Raw genomic sequence first — 19,500 nt, 5'->3', positions numbered from 1 at the left:
GGTCCCGAGGTTTATTTGGGGGGGTCGGGGGGGTCGGGGCACAGCTCGGGGCAGGAATAACTTAAAAACGGGGGAGGGGTCCTGGGGGGAGGGGCCGGGGGGCGGGGCCTATTTACAGACTGTACACGGGGGGGGAGGGGCTGCGCTTTGGGGTGGGGGTCCCCAAAATCTTGGCACCGGACCCCCAAAATCCCCCCCCCAACGGGGACAGGGGGGTCCCAGCGCCGCTGGGCCCCGAATCTTGGGGGGGGGGTCCCGGGGCTGCCGAATCCTTGGGGGGCTCCTGGGGGGACCCCCGGGCAGCTTTTGGGGGTCCCGGGGGGGTCCCGATGCGGTTTTGGGGGTCCCGGGTCTCGTTTTGGGGGTCCCGGGGGTCCCAAACCAATTCTGGGGGTCCCAATCCAGTTCCGGGGGTCCCGGAGGGGTCCCAATGCGGTTTTGGGGGCCCCGGGTCTCATTTTGGGGGTCCCAGGGGGGTCCCAGTCCAGTTCTGGGGGTCCCAGTCTGGTTCTGGGGGGTCCCAGTTCGGTTCTGGGGGTCCCAGTTCGGTTCTGGGGGTCCCAGTCCGGTTCTGGGGGGTCCCAGTCTGGTTCTGGGGGTCCCAGGGGGGTCCCGGTCTCATCCGGGTGGTCCCGGTCTCGTTCTGGGGGTTCTGGGGGGTCCCGATCCTATTCCAGGGGTCCCAATCCAGTTCCGGGGTTTCCCAGGGGGAGGTCCCGGTCTCATTTTGGGGGTCCCAATCCAATTCTGGGGGTCCTGATCCAGTCCTGGGGTTCCCAATCCAGTTCCGGGGTTTCCCGGGGGGGTCCCAGTCTCGTTTTGGGGGTCCCGATCCCATTCCGGGATTCTCGATCCGGTTCCAGGGTTTCCCGGGGGGGTCCCGATCCAGTCCCGGGGGTCCCGATCCGGTTCCGGGGGTCCCAGGGGGGGTTCAAGTCCCATTTTGGGGGTCCCGGTCTCGTTTTGGGGGTCCCGATCCAGTCCCGGGGGTCCCGATCCATTCCGGGGGTCCCAATCCAGTTCCAGGGTTTCCCGGGGGAGTCCCAGTCTCGTTTTGGGGGTCCTGATCCAATTCCAGGAGTCCCAATCCAGGTCCGGGGGTCCCGGGTGGGGTCCCAGTCCCCTTTTGGGGGTCCCAATCCCATTCCGGGGGTCCCGATCCTGTTCTGGGGGTCCCGATCCCATTCCAGGGGTCCCGATCCAGTTCCGGGATTCCCGATCCGGTTCTGGGGTTTCCCGGGGGGGTCCTGATCCCATTCCGGGGATCCCGATCCAGTTCCGGGGGTCCCGATCCCATTCTGCGGGTCCCGATCCGGTTCCGCGGGTCCCAATCCGGTTCCGGGCTTTCCCGGGGCCGTTGCCCCGCCCCCCCCCCCCAGGCTGGGGGAGGGGCGGCTGCCGGGGGTGGGGGAGGGGCGGTCACAGCCCCCCCCCCTCGGCGCAGCCGGGGGGCGGCTTCCGCTTGATCCCCAGGTAGATGGCGACTGCGGGGGGACAGGTGAGGCCGGGGGTCCCGGGGGGTCCCGGGGGGTCCCGGGGGGGTCCCGGGGGGGGAGGGGAGGGGGGGAGGGGCAGCACCCACCTTGTGAGCGCAGGTCCCCCGATTCCCGCAGGTTCGTCTGCGACCCTGGCCCCCCAAAAAACCCCTCGGATGGCCCCAAAATTCCGTCCCAATCCCCAAAAATCCCATCCCGAAAAACCCCTCGGATGTCCCAAAAAATCCCATCCCAACCCCAACAAAATCCCATCTCGAAAACCCCTCGGATGGCCCCAAAATCCCATCCCGAAAATCCCATCCCAACCCCAAAAACATCCCATCCCAATAATCCCAAAAATCCCATCCCAAAAATCCTTTGGATGGCCCCAAAATCCCATCCCGAAAATCCCTCAGATGTCCCAAAAAATCCCATCCCAACCCCAAAAATCCCATCCCAAAAATCCCTCAGATGTCCCAAAAAATCCCATCCCAAAAATCTCTCCTTTGGCCCCAAAAAAATCCCTCGGATTCCCCAAAATCCCGTCCCAAAAATCCCTCGGATGTCCCAAAAATCCCATCCCAACCCCAAAAATCCCATCCCGAAAATCCCCAGGTGTGCCCAGGTGCCCCCAGGTGTGCCCAGATGTCCCCCAAGGTGTGCCCCGGTGTATTTTGGGTGCCCCCAGGTGTGCCCAGGTGAGTTTTGGGTGCCCCCAGCTGTGCCCAGGTGAGTTTTGGGTGCCCCCAGGTGTGCCCAGGTGTACTTTGGGTGCCCCCAGGTGTGCCCAGGTGAGTTTTGGGGGTGCCCAGGTGTATTTTGGGTGCCCCCAGGTGTGCCCAGGTGTATTTTGGGTGCCCCCAGGTGTGCCAGCTGTGCCCAGGTGAGTTTTGGGTGCCCCCAGGTGTGCCCAGGTGCCACTCACGGATCTTGGCAGCGCCGGGGCCGGGCGTGGCCGAGACGCAGCGATTGGAGCTCTGGCGGCGGGAGGGGTCCAGGGACACCCTGGCGGGTGGGACAGGTGAGACACAGGTGAGATATGGACAGGTGACCCCCCAGGTGTGTGTGTGACTCCCCCCAAAAGTGTGTGTGACCCCCAGGTGTGTGTGACCCCCAGGTGTGTGTGACCCCCCGGGTGTGTGTGACCCCCCAGGTGTGTGTGTGACCCCCCAGGTGTGTGTGTGACCCCCCCCCCAGGTGTGTGTGTGACCCCCAGGTGTGTGTGACCCCCAGGTGTGTGTGACCCCCCGGGTGTGTGTGACCCCCCGGGTGTGTGTGACCCCCAGGTGTGTGTCTGACCCCCCAGGTGTGTCTGACCCCCCAGGTGTGTCTGACCCCCCAGGTGTGTGTGACCCCCCAGGTGTGTTACCTGTCCCCAGCTGTGTTACCTGCCCAGGTGTGTGTGTGACCTCCAGGTGTGTCCTCAGGTGTGTTACCTGCCCAGGTGCGCTCACCTGCGCACCAGCTTGGAGGTGATCTGAACCCCCCAGGTGTGTGTGACCCCCCAGGTGTGTCCCCAGGTGTGTTACCTGCCCAGGTGTGTAACCCCCCAGGTGTGTCTGACCCCCCAGGTGTGTTACCTGTACCCAGGTGTGTCTGACCCCCCAGGTGTGTCTGACCCCCCAGGTGTGTCACCTGCCCAGGTGTGTGTGTGACCCCCAGGTGTGTCTGACCCCCCAGGTGTGTTACCTGCCCAGGTGTGTGTGTGACCCCCAGGTGTGTTACCTGCCCAGGTGTGTGTGTGACCCCCAGGTGTGTCTGACCCCCCAGGTGTGTTACCTGCCCAGGTGTGTGTGTGACCCCCAGGTGTGTTACCTGCCCAGGTGTGTGTGTGACCCCCAGGTGTGTCTGACCCCCCAGGTGTGTTACCTGCCCAGGTGTGTGTGTGACCCCCAGGTGTGTTACCTGCCCAGGTGTGTGTGTGACCCCCCAGGTGTGTTACCTGTACCCAGGTGTGTCAGCTGCCCAGGTGTGTGTGTGACCCCCAGGTGTGTCAGCTGCCCAGGTGCGCTCACCTGCGCGTCAGCTTGGAGGTGATCTGAACCCCCCAGGTGTGTCTGACCCCCCAGGTGTGTTACCTGTACCCAGGTGTGTTACCTGCCCAGGTGTGTGTGTGACCCCCAGGTGTGTGTGACCCCCAGGTGTGTGTGACCCCCAGGTGTGTCTGACCCCCCAGGTGTGTGTGACCCCCCAGGTGTGTCTGACCCCCCAGGTGTGTCTGACCCCCCAGGTGTGTCTGACCCCCCAGGTGTGTCCCCAGGTGTGTCAGCTGCCCAGGTGCGCTCACCTGCGCACCAGCTTGGAGGTGATCTGAACCCCCCAGGTGTGTGTGACCCCCCAGGTGTGTCCCCAGGTGTGTTACCTCTCCCCAGGTGTGTCCCCAGGTGTGTCAGCTGCCCAGGTGCGCTCACCTGCGCGTCAGCTTGGAGGTGATCTGAACCCCCCAGGTGTGTGTGACCCCCCAGGTGTGTCCCCAGGTGTGTAACCTCTCCCCAGGTGTGTCCCCAGGTGTGTCACCTGTGCCCAGGTGCGCTCACCTGCGCGTCAGCTTGGAGGTGATCTTGCTGAGCAGCGTGGCCGTGGGGCGGGGCCGGGGCGGGGCGGCGGCGGCGGGGGCGGGGCCGGAGGGGGGGGGCGAGGCGGGGGGAGGGGCGGCCCCTCCCCCCCCGCCCGCCCCTCCCCCCGCCCGGCGGCCCCCCCCGGCCCCGCCCCCGTGGAAGGTGCTGCGGGCGGAGCAGCCCCGGGCCAGGTGGGACAGGTGGGACAGGTGAGACAGGTGGGACAGGTGAGCCCCGCCCAGAGAGTGGCTGGAGGGGGAGGGCGGCGGGCGGGACGGCAGGCTGGGGGGAGGGGACAGGTGAGACAGGTGAGACAGCCACAGGTGACATCACACACCCACAGGTGACATCACACACCCACAGGTGGGACAGATGAGACACCCACAGGTGAGACAGGTGAGACAGCCACAGGTGACATCACACACCCACAGGTGGGACAGGTGAGACAGGTGAGACAGCCACAGGTGACATCACACACCCACAGGTGACATCACACTCCCACAGGTGGGACAGGTGAGACACCCACAGGTGGGACAGGTGAGACAGCCACAGGTGACATCACACACCCACAGGTGGGACAGGTGAGACAGGTGAGACAGCCACAGGTGACATCACACACCCACAGGTGGGACAGGTGGGACAGGTGAGACAGCCACAGGTGACATCACACACCCACAGGTGGGACAGGTGAGACACCCACAGGTGAGACAGGTGAGACACCCACAGGTGACATCACACACCCACAGGTGGGACAGGTGGGACACCCACAGGTGAGACAGGTGAGACAGCCACAAGTGACATCACACACCCACAGGTGGGACAGGTGAGACAGGTGAGACAGCCACAGGTGGGACAGGTGACACAGGTGAGACAGCCACAGGTGAGACAGGTGAGACACCCACAGGTGACATAGGTGAGACAGCCACAGGTGACATCACACACCCACAGGTGGGACAGGTGGGACACCCACAGGTGAGACAGGTGAGACAGCCACAGGTGACATCACACACCCACAGGTGGGACAGGTGGGACACCCACAGGTGAGACACCCACAGGTGACATAGGTGAGACAGCCACAGGTGACATCACACACCCACAGGTGGGACAGGTGGGACAGGTGAGACACTCACAGGTGACACAGGTGAGACACCCACAGGTGACACAGGTAATGGCACAGGTGACACAGGTGATGTCACAGGTGACGTCACACCCACAGGTGACATCACACACCCACAGGTGACACCACAGGTGACATCACACACCCACAGGTGACCCCACAGGTGACCCCCCCCACCGACCCACAGGTGACCCCCCCCCCCCCAACCCACAGGTGACCCTACCTACCCCCTTCCATACCAGAATGGGCACAGGTGGCTTTTGGGGTAATTTCGGGTGAATTTTGGGTGGATTTTGGGGGATTTCAGGTGTGCCAGGTGTGCCAGGTGTGCCAGCTCACCTGTCCTTGCCGTTGGGCAGCAGCAGGTGCCGCTCCCGGGTGGAATTTGGGTGATTTTGGGGTGGATTTTGGGTTAATTTTGGGTGATTTTGGGGGGGATTTCAGGTGTGCCAGGTGTGCCAGGTGTGCCAGCTCACCTGTCCTTGCCGTTGGGCAGCAGCAGGTGCCGCTCCCCGGTGGAATTTGGGTGATTTTGGGGTGGATTTTGGGGTCATTTGGGTAATTTTTTGGTGGATTTTGGGGGATTTCAGGTGTGCCAGGTGTTCCAGGTGTGCCCGCTCACCTGTCCTTGCCGTTGGGCAGCAGCAGGTGCCGCTCGCCCCCCGAGCACACGTAGGTGTTCCTGCGGCCCATCACACTGGGGGGCACGTGGGGCTGCGGGGGGGCAAACAGAGAGTCCAGGTGTGCCCAGCTGTGCCCAGGTGTGCCCAGGTGTTCCCAGGTACCCCACAGGTGCACCCAGGTGTGCCCAGGTGCCCCCAGGTGTGCCCAGGTGTGCCCTGGTGTGTGCCCAGGTGTGCCCAGGTGTGCCCAGGTGTGCCCTGGTGTGTGCCCAGGTGTGCCCAGGTGCACCCAGGTCCCCCCCAGGTGTGCCCAGTTGTGCCCAGGTGTGTGCCCAGCTGTGCCCAGGTGTGCCCCAGGTGTGCCCAGCTGTGCCCAGGTGTGCCCAGGTACCCCCCAGGTGTGCCCAGTTGTGCCCAGGTGTGTGCCCAGCTGTGCCCAGGTGTGCCCAGGTACCCCCCAGGAGTGCCCAGGTATTCCCCAGGTGTGCCCAGGTGCCCCCAGGTGTGTCCAGGTGTCCCCCCAGGTGTGCCCAGCTGTCCGCCCAGGTGTGCCCGGGTGCCCCCAGGTGTGTCCAGGTGCCCTCCCAGGTGTGCCCAAGTGTGCTCAGCTGTGCCCAGGTGCCCCCCCAGGTGTTCCCAGGTACCCCACAGGTGCACCCAGGTGTGCCCAGGTGCCCTCCCGGGTGTGCCCAGGTGTGCCCAGCTGTCCCCCAGGTGTGCCCAGGTGCACCCAGGTCCCCCCCCGGTCCCCCCAGGTGTGCCCAGGTGCCCCCAGGTGTGCCCAGGTGTGTGCCCAGGTGTGCCCAGGTGTGTGCCCAGGTCCCCCCCAGGTGTGCCCAGGTCCCCCCCAGGTGTGCCCAGGTGTGCCCTGGTGTGTGCCCAGGTGTGCCCAGGTGCACCCAGGTGCCCCCCAGGTCCCCCCCAGGTGCCCCCAGGTGTGCCCAGGTGTGTGCCCAGGTGTGCCCAGTTGTGCCCAGGTGTGCCCTGGTGTGTGCCCAGGTGTGCCCAGCTGTCCCCCAGGTGTGCCCAGGTGCACCCAGGTGCCCCCAGGTGTGCCCAGGTGTGCACCCACCGCTCCGTCCAGGTGCCGCTCGGGGATCTCGGCCTTGTTGGGGTTGTGGGCGTGGCTGACCAGGGGGGAGGGGGGAGGGGCGGCCCCGCCCCCTCGCCCCGCCCCCCCGGGGCCAGGCCCCGCCCCCCCGGAGCCGCGCCGCGCCGGGGCCACGCCCACTCCCGCCGAGGCCACGCCCACTCCCGCCGAGGCCACGCCCACTCCCGCCGAGGCCACGCCCCCCTCGGCCGGGGGGGCGGGGCCGGGGGGGCTGCGGCGGGGCGGGGCCGCCGAGGGGGCGGGGCCACCTGCGGGGGTCACAGAGAGGTCACGGAGGGGTTACAGAGGGGTCACGGGGGAGGGGACACCCGTGACCCCCTCCCAGTATCCCCCCAGTGTCCCCCCAGTATCCCCCAGTGTCCCCCAGTGTCCCCCAGAGTCCCTCAGTATCCCCCAGTGCCCCCCAGTGTCCCCCAGTGTCCCCCCAGTATCCCCCAGTGTCCCCCCAGTGTCCCCCAGTATCCCCCAGAGTCCCCCAGTGTCCCCCAGTGTCCCCCCAGTATCCCCCAGTATCTCTCAGTGTCCCCCAGTGTCCCCCAGTGTCCCCCAGTGTCCCCCCAGTATCCCCCAGTATCCCCCAGTGTCCCCCAGTGTCCCCCCAGTATCCCCCCAGTATCCCCCAGAGTCCCCCAGTATCCCCCAGTGTCCCCCCAGTATCCCCCCAGTGTCCCCCAGAGTCCCTCAGTGTCCCCCAGTATCCCCCAGTGTCCCCCCAGTATCCCCCAGTGTCCCCCAGTATCCCCCCAGTGTTCCCCAGTGTCCCCAGTGCCACCCCAGTATCCCCGATGTCCCCAATGCCACCTCAGTATCCCCAGTGCCACCCCGCTGTCCCCAGTGTCCCCGCTGTCCCCAGTGCCACCCCAGTGTCCCCGATGTCCCCAGTATCCCCAATGTCCCCAGTGTCCCCAGTGCCACCCCGCTGTCCCCAGTGCCACCCCGCTGTCCCCAGTGTCCCCAGTGTCCCCAGTGCCACCCCGCTGTCCCCAGTGTCCCCAGTGTCCCCAGTGCCACCCCGCTGTCCCCAATGTCCCCAGTGTCCCCAGTGCCACCCCGCTGTCCCCAGTGTCCCCAGTGTCCCCAGTGTCCCCAGTGCCACCCCGCTGTCCCCAGTGTCCCCAATGTCCCCAGTGTCCCCAGTGCCACCCCGCTGTCCCCAGTGTCCCCAGTGTCCCCAGTGTCCCCAGTGCCACCCCGCTGTCCCCAGTGTCCCCAATGTCCCCAGTGTCCCCAGTGCCACCCCAATGTCCCCAGTATCCCCAATGTCCCCAATGCCACCCCAGTGCCACCCCGCTGTCCCCAGTATCCCCAGTGTCCCCAGTGTCCCCAGTGCCACCCCGCTGTCCCCGGTGTCACTCACAGAAGTCGCTGTGCCGCCGCTGCCGGTGGTGCCCGGCCCCGCGCTGGCTCCGGCCGTGTGTCCCCGACGATGTCCCCGACGATGTCCCCGACTTGGTGGTGGCACCGTTGGGAGCCTCGGCCGGGCCCCGGGGCCGCGACAGGGACAGGGACGGGCCCGTGCCACCCTCGGGCTGCCATTGTCACCATTGTCACCAGGGTCACCAGGGTCATTGTCACCCCCCCAGGGACAGGGACGGGCCCGTGCCACCCTCGGGCTGCCATTGTCACCAGTGTCACCATTGTCACCAGGGTCATTGTCACCCCCCCAGGGACAGGGACGGGCCCGTGCCACCCTCGGGCTGTCACCAGGGTCACCATTGGCACCAGTGTCACAGTGTCACCATGGTCACAGTGCCACCCACCCCAGGGACAGGGACGGGCCCGTGCCACCCTCGGGCTGTCACCATTGTCACCAGTGTCACCAGGGTCACCAGGGTCACCAATCCCCCCAGTGTCCCTGATGTCCCCAATGTCCCCAGTGTCCCCAACCGCCCCCAATGTCCCCAATCCCCCCAGTGTCCCCGTTGTCACCCACCTCTCCCCTCCGTCCCAGCAGCAGGTAGGTGGCCATGTCCCCAATGTCCCCAATCCCCTCGATGTCCCCAGTCCCCCCAGTGTCCCCGTTGTCACCCACCTCTCCCCTCCGGCCCAGCAGCAGGTAGGTGGCCGTCACCTCGTTGTACTTGTGGGTGCTCAGCGCCTCCTTGATCTCCTCCCTGGTGTAGCCCATGCCCACCATCACCTCTGCCAGGGGACACCGGGCGTCACTGGGCGTCACCGGTGTCACCGGGTGTCCCCGATGTCCCCAGGGTCCCTCACCGATGCGTTTGGTGTCCCCAAAGTCCTCCTGGGGCTCCGTGTAGGGCGTCAGCTCGTCGCCCTCGTAGCCGATGTTGATCCATTTGTCCTTCATGATTTGCTGGGGGGGGCACGGGGACATCAGGGGGACGTTGGGGACATGGGGGACATCAGGGGGACACGGATATGGGGGGCAGAGGGGTGACAGGGGACACCCCCAGAGCCCTTCAGGACCTCCCAGAACCCCGAGACCCCTTAAAAGTGACCCAAAACTGCCCCAAAACCCCCTCAAGACCACCCCAAAACCCCTCTTAACCTCCCCAAACCCCCTCAAGACCACCCCAAACCCCTCTTAACCTCCCCAAACCCCCTCAAGACCACCCCAAAACCCCTCTTAACCTCCCCAAACCCCCTCAAGACCACCCCAAAACCCCTCTTAACCTCCCCAAACCCCCTCAAGACCACCCCAAAACCCCTCTTAACCTCCCCAAACCCCCTCAAGACCACCCCAAACCCCCTCTTAACCTCCCCAAACCCCCTCAAGACCATCCCAAAACCCCTCTTAACCTCCCCAAACCCCTCTTAACCTCCCCAAAACCCCTCAAGACCACCCCAAAACCCCTCTTAACCTCCCCAAACCCCCTCAAGACCACCCCAAAACCCCTCTTAACCTCCCCAAACCCCCTCAAGACCACCCCAAAACCCCTCTTAACCACCCCAAAACCCCTCTTAACCTCCCCAAACCCCCTCAAGACCATCCCAAAACCCCTCTTAACCTCCCCAAACCCCTCTTAACCTCCCCAAACCCCTCTTAACCTCCCCAAAACCCCTCAAGACCACCCCAAAACCCCTCTTAACCTCCCCAAACCCCCTCAAGACCACCCCAAAACCCCTCTTAACCACCCCAAAACCCCTCTTAACCTCCCCAAACCCCCTCAAGACCACCCCAAAACCCCTCTTAACCTCCCCAAACCCCCTCAAGACCATCCCAAAACCCCTCTTAACCTCCCCAAACCCCCTCAAGACCATCCCAAACCCCTCTTAACCTCCCCAAACCCCCTCAAGACCATCCCAAACCCCTCTTAACCTCCCCAAACCCCCTCAAGACCATCCCAAAACCCCTCTTAACCTCCCCAAACCCCCTCAAGACCACACCAAAACCCCTCTTAACCTCCCCAAACCCCCTCAAGACCACCCCAAAACCCCTCTTAACCTCCCCAAACCCCCTCTTAACCTCCCCAAACCCCCTCAAGACCATCCCAAACCCCCTCTTAACCTCCCCAAACCCCCCCAGGACCCCCCCAGGACCCCCCAGGACCCCCAGACCTCGAGGGTGCAGCGCTTGGCGGGGTTGAGCACCAGGAAGCGGCGCAGGATGTTCTCGCAGTCCGTGGACATGTAGAAGGGCACGCGGTACTTGCCCCGCAGGACGCGCTCCCGCAGCTCCTGGGGGGACACCGGGGGTCACCGGGGTCACCGGGGGTCACCCGGGGGTCAGGGGATTTGGGGCAGGGGGCACAGGGGGGACACACGGAGGAGGGGACGCGGGAGTGGCCCCAGAGCTCCTGGAGGGGACAGGAGGTGACCACAGGTACCAGGAGGAACCAAGAGGTGATAGGAGGTGACCACAAGTGACCACAGGTACTGGGAGGTGACCACAGGTACCAGAGATGACACCAGGTGACAGCAGGTGACCACAGGTGACCACAAGTGACCACAGGTACTGGGAGGTGACCACAGGTACCAGAGATGACACCAGGTGACAGCAGGTGACCACAGGTGACCACAAGTGACCACAGGTACTGGGAGGTCACCACAGGTACCAGAGATGACACCAGGTGACAGCAGGTGACCACAGGTGACCACAAGTGACACAGGTACCAGGAAGTGCCAGGAGGTGACAGGAGGTGACAGGAGGAACCAAGAGGTGATAGGAGGTGACCACAAGTGACCACAGGTACTGGGAGGTGACCACAGGTACCAGGAGGTGACAGGAGGTGGCAGGAGGCCACAGGAGGTGACCACAGGCACCAGAGATGACGGGAGGTGACCACAGGTGACAGGAGGTGACCACAGGCACCAGAGATGACGGGAGGTGACCACAGGTGACAGGAGGTGACCACAGGCACCAGAGATGACGGGAGGTGACCACAGGTGACAGGAGGTGACCACAGGCACCAGAGATGATGGGAGGTGACCACAGGTGACAGGAGGTGACCACAGGCACCAGAGATGATGGGAGGTGACCACAGGTGCCACCAGGTGCCCGCAGGTGCCCGCAGGTGCCCATAGGTGCCCGCAGGTGCCCATAGGTGCCCACAGGTGCCACCAGGTGCCAGCCGGGCGCCCACCTTGAGGTTGTGGCCGTCGAAGGGCAGCGAGCCGCTGACCAGCGTGTAGAGGATGACGCCCAGGCTCCAGATGTCCACCTCGGGCCCGTCGTACTTCTTGCCCTGGAAGAGCTCGGGGGCGGCGTAGGGGGGCGAGCCGCAGAACGTGTCCAGCTTGGAGCCCCGCGAGAACTCGTTGCTGAAGCCAAAGTCGGCGATCTTGATGTTGGCGTCGGCGTCCAGCAGCAGGTTCTCGGCCTGGGGACATGGACATTGTCACTGGGATGGGGACATTGTCACTGGGATGGGGACATTGTCACTGGGATGGGGACACTGGGATGGGGACACTGGGATGGGGACACTGGGATGGACACATGGACACCAGGATGGACAGAGGGACACTGGGATGGGATCTCGGTGTTGTGTCCAGCAGCAGGTTCTCGGCCTGGGGACACGGGGACATTGTCACCGGGATGGGGACACCGGGATGGGGACACTGGGATGGACACAGGGACACTGGGATGGACACAGGGACACTGGGGTGGGATCTTGATGTTGGTGTTGTGTCCAGCAGCAGGTTCTCGGCCTGGGGACATGGACATTGTCACTGGAGTGGGGACATTGTCACTGGGGTAGGGACATTGGGATGGGGAGACTGGGATGGGGACAGGGACACTGGGATGGACACAGGGAGACTGGGATGGGATCTCAGTGTTGGTGTCCAGCAGCAGGTTCTCGGCCTGGGGACATGGACATTGTCACTGGGGTGGGGACAGGGACACTGGGATGGACACAGGGACACTGGGGTGGGATCTTGATGTTGGTGTTGGTGTCCAGCAGCAGGTTCTCGGCCTGGGGACATGGACATTGTCACTGGGATGGGGACATTGTCACTGGAGTGGGGACACTGGGATGGGGACACTGGGATGGGATCTCGGTGTTGGTGTCCAGCAGCAGGTTCTCGGCCTGGGGACATGGACATTGTCACTGGGGTGGGGACATTGGGATGGACACAGGGACACTGGGATGGGATCTTGATGTTGGCGTCGGCGTCCAGCAGCAGGTTCTCGGCCTGGGGACACGGGGACATTGTCACTGGGATGGGGACATTGTCACTGGGACGGGGACACAGGGATGGACACATGGACACTGGGATGGACACATGGACACTGGGATGGACACAGGGACACTGGGGTGGGATCTTGATGTTGGTGTTGGTGTCCAGCAGCAGGTTCTCGGCCTGGGGACATGGACATTGTCACTGGGACGGAGACACTGGGATGGACACATGGACACCAGGATGGACACAGGGACACTGGGATGGGATCTCGGTGTTGGTGTCCAGCAGCAGGTTCTCGGCCTGGGGACATGGGGACATTGTCACTGGGATGGGGACACTGGGATGGGGACACTGGGATGGACACGGGGACACCGGGATGGACACGGGGACATCAGGATGGACACGGGGACACCAGGATGGACACAGGGACACTGGGGTGGGATCTCGGTGTCGGCGTCCAGCAGGAGGTTCTCGGCCTGGGGACACGGGGACATTGTCACTGGGATGGCGACAGGGACACTGGGATGGGGACACCAGGATGGACACTGGGATGGACACAGGGACACTGTGGGGGACATGGGGACACTGGGATGGACACGGGGACACCGGGATGGGGACAGGGACACTGGGATGGGGACACTGGGATGGGGACACCAGGATGGACACAGGGACATCAGGATGGACACAGGGACACTGGGATGGACACGGGGACACTGGGATGGACATGGGGACACTGGGATGGACACGGGGACACTGGGATGGACACGGGGACATCAGGATGGACATGGGGACACCGTGACGGACACGGGGACACTGGGATGGACACGGGGACACCGGGATGGACAGTGGGACACTGGGATGGACACTGGGACACCGGGACGGACACGGGGACACCGGGATGGACACGGGGACACCGGGACGGACACGGGGACATCAGGATGGACACGGGGACACCGGGATGGACAGTGGGACACTGGGATGGACACTGGGACACCGGGATGGACACAGGAACACCGGGATGGACACGGGGACACCGTGACGGACACGGGGACCTCCCCATGGCACCACCCCTGCGGTGCCACCCCCGCGGTGTCCCCGTGTCCCACCTTGAGGTCCCTGTGCACGATGTTCTTCTGGTGGCAGTAGTGCACGGCCGAGACGATCTGGGGACAGCGGTGGCACTGTCACCTAGGTGTCCCCAAAATGTCCCCAAACACCCCCAGATGTCCCCAAATGTCCCCAAACCCTCCCAGGTGTCCCCAAAATGTCCCCAAACACCCCCAGATGTCCCCAAATGTCCCCAAACCCTCCCCGGATGTCCCCAAACCCCTCCCAGGTGTCCCCAAACCCCCCCAGGGGTCCCCAAGGTGTCCCCAAACCCCCCCGGGATGTCCCCAAACCCCCCCAAAATGTCCCCAAACCCCCCCGAGGTGTCCCCAAAATGTCCCCAAACCCCCCCTGGATGTCCCCAACCTGGCCCTGGATGTCCCCAAACCCCCCCAGATGTCCCCAAATTGTCCTCAAACCCTCCCAGGTGTCCCCAAAATGTCCCCAAACCCCCCCAGATGTCCCCAAAATGTCCCCAAAGCCCCCCAGATGTCCCCAAAGCCCCCCAGATGTCCCCAAAATGTCCCCAAAGCCCCCCAGATGTCCCCAAACCCCCCCCAGATGTCCCCAAAATGTCCCCAAAGCCCCCCAGATGTCCCCAGGCCCCCCCAGGTGTCCCCAAAATGTCCCCAAAGCCCCCCAGATGTCCCCAAACCTCCCCAGGTGTCCCCAAAATGTCCCCAAACCCCCCCAGGTGTCCCCAAAATGTCCCCAGGTGTCCCCAGGCCCCCCGGGTGTCCCCACCTGTCTGAACTTGGCCCTCGCCTCCTTCTCCTTCATCCTCCCGTGGGACACCAGGTAATCGAACACCTCACCTGGGGGCACAGCCGCCTCAGAATCGCCAAACTCCACCCAAAAATCCCCAAAATCCCACCCAAAAAATCCCAAAAAAATCTCAAAAATTCCACCCAAAAAATCCCAAAAAAAGCCCCAAATTCCACCCAAAAAAAACCCCAAATTCCACCCAAAAAATCCCCCAAAAAATCTCCAAAATTCCACCCAAAAAAATCTCAAAAATTCCACCCAAAAAATCCCCCAAAAAAATCCCCAAAATTCCACCCAAAAAATCCCCAAAATGCCCCCAAAAAAATCCCCAAAACTCCACCCAAAAAAACCCCAAAATTCCACCCAAAAAATTCCCAATTTTGGGAGTGCCCAGGTGTATTTGGGGGTGCCCAGGTGTATTTTTGGGGTGCCCAGGGGTGCCCAGGTGTATTTTGGGGTGCCCAGGTGTATTTGGGGGTGCCCAGGTGTATTTTTTGGGGTGCCCAGGTGTATTTTGGGGTGCCCAGGTGTGCCCAGGTGTATTTTTTGGGGTGCCCAGGTGTATTTTGGGGTGCCCAGGTGTGCCCAGGTGTATTTTTTGGGGTGCCCAGGTGTATTTTGGGGTGCCCAGGTGTATTTTTGGGGTGCCCAGGTGTATTTTGGGGTGCCCAGGTGTGTCCAGGTGTATTTTGGGGTGCCCAGGTGTATTTTTGGGGTGCCCAGGTGTATTTTTGGGGTGCCCAGATGTGCCCAGGTGTATTTTGGGGTGCCCAGGTGTATTTTTGGGGTGCCCAGGTGTATTTTGGGGTGCCCAGGTGTGCCCAGGTGTATTTTTGGGGTGCCCAGGTGTATTTTGGGGTGCCCAGGTGTATTTTGGGGTGCCCAGGTGTATTTTTGGGGTGCCCAGGTGTATTTTTGGGGTGCCCAGGTGTGTCCAGGTGTATTTTTGGGGTGCCCAGGTGTATTTTGGGGTGCCCAGGTGTATTTTTTGGGGTGTCCAGGTGTATTTTGGGGTGCCCAGGTGTGTCCAGGTGTATTTTTGGGGTGCCCAGGTGTATTTTTGGGGTGTCCAGGTGTATTTTTGGGGTGCCCAGGTGTATTTTGGGGTGCCCACCTGCGCTGGCGTACTCCATCACCAGGTACAGCGTCTTCTCCGTCTCGATCACCTCGAACAGCTTCACTGGGGGGGGGTCAGCGGGACCCCTCCCCAAATTCTGACCCCTCCCCAATTCGGGACCCCCCCAAATTCTGCGACCCCTCCCCAAATTCTGACCCCTCCCCAAATTCCAGACCCCTTCCCAAAATCTGACCCCTCCTCAAATTCTGGGACCCCTCCCCAAATTTGATACCTGACCTCCCCAATTCTGGGACCCCTCCCCAAATTTGGGACCTCTCCCCATTTTACGGACCCCTCCCCATTTTGGGGACCTCTCCCAAATTTTGGGACCTCTCCTCAATTCGGGACCCCTCCCCAAATTCGGGACCCTGCCCAAAATCTAGACCCATCCCCAATTCCAGACCCCTCCCCACCCCCAGGACCCCTCCCCAAATTCGGGAACCCCTCCCCAAATTCCAGACCCCACCCCCAGACTCCTCCCCAAATTTGGTGACCCCTCCCCATTTTGGAGACCCCTCCCCATTTCGGGACCCCTCCCCACCCCCGAGACCCCTCCCCAAATTCGGGCCCCCCCTCACCGATGTTGGGGTGGTTCAGCCCCTTCATGATCCGAACTTCCCGAAACAGCTGGGGGGGGGAGGGGTCAGTGGGGGGGGTGGAGACCCCTCCCCAATTTGGGGACCCCCTCCCCAATTCGGGGACCCCTCCCCAAAGCGGGGGGCCCCCCAGGACCCCTCCCCACCTTCTGCAGGCTGGTGGGGTTCAGCTGCGTCTTGTCGATGATCTTGATGGCGACCTGGAAAATGGGGAGGGGGCGTTCAGGAGACCCCTCCCCAATTTACCTGGGAACCCAAATTTACCTGGGACCCCCCCCAAATTCACCTGGGAACCCCAAATTTATCTGAGACCCCCCCCCCAAATTTACCTGAGACCCCTCTCCAGGACCCCTCCCAGCTCCTTTTGGGACCCCAATTTCCCCCTGAGCCCCCTCCCCAAATCCCTGAGCCCCCTCCCACCACCCCAATTTCCCCCTGAGCCCCCTCCCCAAATCCCTGAGCCCCCTCCCACCACCCCAAATCACCCCTGAGCCCCCTCCCCAAATCCCTGAGCCCCCTCCCACCACCCCAAATTCCTCCTGAGCCCCCTCCCCAAATCCCTGAGCCCCCTCCCACCACCCCAAATTCCTCCTGAGCCCCCTCCCCAAATCCCTGAGCCCCCTCCCACCACCCCAAATCACCCCTGAGCCCCCTCCCCAAAACCTTCAGCCCCCTCCCACCACCCCAATTTCCCCCTGAGCCCCCTCCCCAAATCCCTGAGCCCCCTCCCACCACCCCAAATCACCCCAGAGCCCCTCCCCAAATCCCTGAGCCCCCTCCCATCACCCCCAGAGCCCCTCCCCAAATCCCTGAGCCCCCTCCCACCACCCCAAACCAGCCCCAAGCCCCCTCCCCAAACCCCAAATCACCCCAAAACCCCCTCCCATCACCCCCAAATCCCCCCTGAGACCCCTCCCCAAATCCCAAACCACCCCCAAACCCCCTCCCATTACCCCCAAACCCCCTCTCCAAATCCCTGAGCCCCCTCCCATCACCCCAAATCACCCCCGAGCCCCCTCCCACCGCCCCAAATCCCCCCCAAATCACCCCAAACCACCCCAAATCCCCCCGGAGACCCCTCCCCAAATCCCCCGAGCCCCCCGCCCACCTCTCGGCCGGTGAGCACGTGCCGGGCCAGCTTGACCTTGGCGAAGTTGCCCTTGCCCAGGGTGCGCAGCAGGCGGTAATTGCCCACGTGCGGCGGCTCCTCGGCGCCCGGCGCGGCGCGGCCCCGGGGGGCTCCGGCGGACCCCCGCCCCAAACCCGGCCCGGCCTTGTCGGGGCGGCCCCCGGGCCCCGCCGCCTGCGGAGACCCCAGACCCAATTACTGCAGGGAGACCCCAGACCCAATTATCACAGTCAGACCCCCGCCCCAAACCCGGCCCGGCCTTGTCGGGGCGGCCCCCGGGCCCCGCCGCCTGCGGAGACCCCAGACCCAATTACCACAGGGAGACCCCAGACCCAATTATCGCAGTCAGACCCCCGCCCCAAACCCGGCCCGGCCTTGTCGGGGCGGCCCCCGGGCCCCGCCGCCTGTGGAGACCCCAGACCCAATTACTGCAGGGAGACCCCCGCCCCAAACCCGGCCCGGCCTTCTTGGGGCGGCCCCCGGGCCCCGCCGCCTGCGGAGACCCCAGACCCAATTAGAGCGATGAGACCCCCGCCCCAAACCCGGCCCGGCCTTGTCGGGGCGGCCCCCAGGCCCCGCCGCCTGCGGAGACCCCAGACCCAATTACCACAGGGAAACCCCAGACCCAATTACCACAGTCAGACCCCGCCCCAAACCCGGCCCGGCCTTGTCGGGGCGGCCCCCGGGCCCCGCCACCTGCGGAGACCCCAGACCCAATTAGAGCAATGAGACCCCAGACCAAATTACTGCAGGGAGACCCCAGACCCAATTACCACAGTCAGAGCCCCGCCCCAAACCCGGCCTGGCCTTGTCGGGGCGGCCCCCGGGCCCTGCCGCCTGTGGAGACCCCAGACCCAATTACTGCAGGGAGACCCCCGCCCCAAACCCGGCCCGGCCTTGTCGGGGCGGCCCCCGGGCCCTGCCGCCTGCAGAGACCCCAGACCCAATTGGAGCGATGAGACCCCAGACCCAATTGGACAGGTTATAGCAGTGAGACCCCCACCCCAATTGTGGGGTCAGCCTTGAAAATCCCCCTAAAATACCACAGGGAGACCCCCACCCAAATTACGGCATCACCCCCGAGACCCCCGCCCCAATTATAGCAGTGAGACCCCAGACTCAATTCTGGGGTCAGCCCTGAGACCCCCCTGATTACCCCAGTGAGACCCCCACCCCAATAACACAGAGACCCCACCCCAATTTATGGGGTCAGCCTCGAAAACCCCAATAGAGTATCACAGGGAGACCCCCACCCAAATTAGAGCGGGGAGACCCCCCCGAGACCCCCGCCCCAATTATAATGCGGAGACCCCCACCCAAATTACGGGGTCATCCTTGGAAATCCCCCTAAAATGTCACAGTGGGACCCCCACCCCAAATAACACAGGGAGACCCCCACCCCAATTGTGGGGTCACCCTTGGAAATCCCCCTAAAATATCACAGTGAGACCCCCGACTCAATTGGGGGGGACAGCCCTGAGACCCCCGCCCCAATTACAATGCGGAGACCCCCACCCAAATTACGGGGTCACCCTTAGAAATCCCCCTAAAATAACACAGGGAGACCCCCACCCAAATTACGGCAGGGGTGAGACCCCCCCAAAAAAACCCCCCAGGACCCCTCCCCAAAAACCCCAAACCCCCCAAAACCCCCGGGACCCCTCCCCAAAATACCCAAAACCCCCGGGACCCCTCCCCAAAATACCCAAACCCCCCGGGACCCCTCCCCAAAGCCCCCAAAACCCCCGGGACCCCTCCCCAAAATACCCAAAACCCCTGGGACCCCTCCCCAAAATACACAAAACCCCCGGGACCCCTCCCCAAAGCCCCCAAAAGCCTCAAGACCCCCCCCAAAAAACACCAAACCACCCCAAAATCCCCCGGGACCCCTCCCCAAAAACCCCAAACCCCCCCAAACCCCCCCGGACCCCTCCCCAAAAACCCCAAACCCCCCGGGACCCCTCCCCAGAGCCCCCAAACCCCCCAAAACCCCCCCAAAAAAACACCAACCCCTCCCCAAACCCCTCCCGGTCCCCCCCGGTGCCGCCGCCCCCCCTGACCGTGTCGGCGTTGCGCTCGTTGCCCGCCGCCAGGGCGGAGCGCGAGGACATGGTCCCGGCCCGGGGGGGCGGCGGCGCCGCCCGGGTCCCGCTGCCGGCGCCGCTCCCGTTACCGGCGGGGCCGGGCCGGGGCGGCCATGGCGGCCATGGCGCCGGAACCGGAAGTGGGTGGGCGGGGCTTCGCCTGTAGAGGGAGCGTGCGCAGTGAGGGCGGGCGGGTTAGCCACGCCCACGGCGAGGAGAGGACCAATCAGAA

At 64.0% G+C, this 19,500-nt stretch overlaps 1 protein-coding gene across 1 annotated transcript; it reads right to left on the bottom strand.

Moving 5' to 3' along the window:
* Window positions 1–1,419: 1,419 nt before the first annotated feature.
* MARK4 (microtubule affinity regulating kinase 4) lies at window positions 1,420–19,295 on the bottom strand. The gene is made up of 19 exons (XM_077789119.1): window positions 19,221–19,295; window positions 17,818–17,880; window positions 17,164–17,358; window positions 16,202–16,255; window positions 16,038–16,086; window positions 15,457–15,522; window positions 14,322–14,392; window positions 13,577–13,633; window positions 11,432–11,668; window positions 10,407–10,526; window positions 9,102–9,201; window positions 8,917–9,026; window positions 8,242–8,413; window positions 6,846–7,132; window positions 5,773–5,864; window positions 4,013–4,315; window positions 2,401–2,480; window positions 1,583–1,627; window positions 1,420–1,484 (listed from the first exon to the last, which is right to left on the bottom strand). Exons 1-19 carry the CDS (start codon window positions 19,293–19,295, stop codon window positions 1,420–1,422), a joined length of 2,241 nt encoding a protein of 746 aa, XP_077645245.1.
* Window positions 19,296–19,500: the final 205 nt, after the last annotated feature.

The sequence above is a fragment of the Lonchura striata genome, chromosome 31 (genome assembly GCF_046129695.1).
Source record: "Lonchura striata isolate bLonStr1 chromosome 31, bLonStr1.mat, whole genome shotgun sequence".
Classification (NCBI taxonomy): domain Eukaryota; kingdom Metazoa; phylum Chordata; class Aves; order Passeriformes; family Estrildidae; genus Lonchura; species Lonchura striata.
The sequence above is the reverse complement of the archived record's forward strand: the minus strand, read 5'-3'. Positions and strand labels throughout refer to the sequence as shown.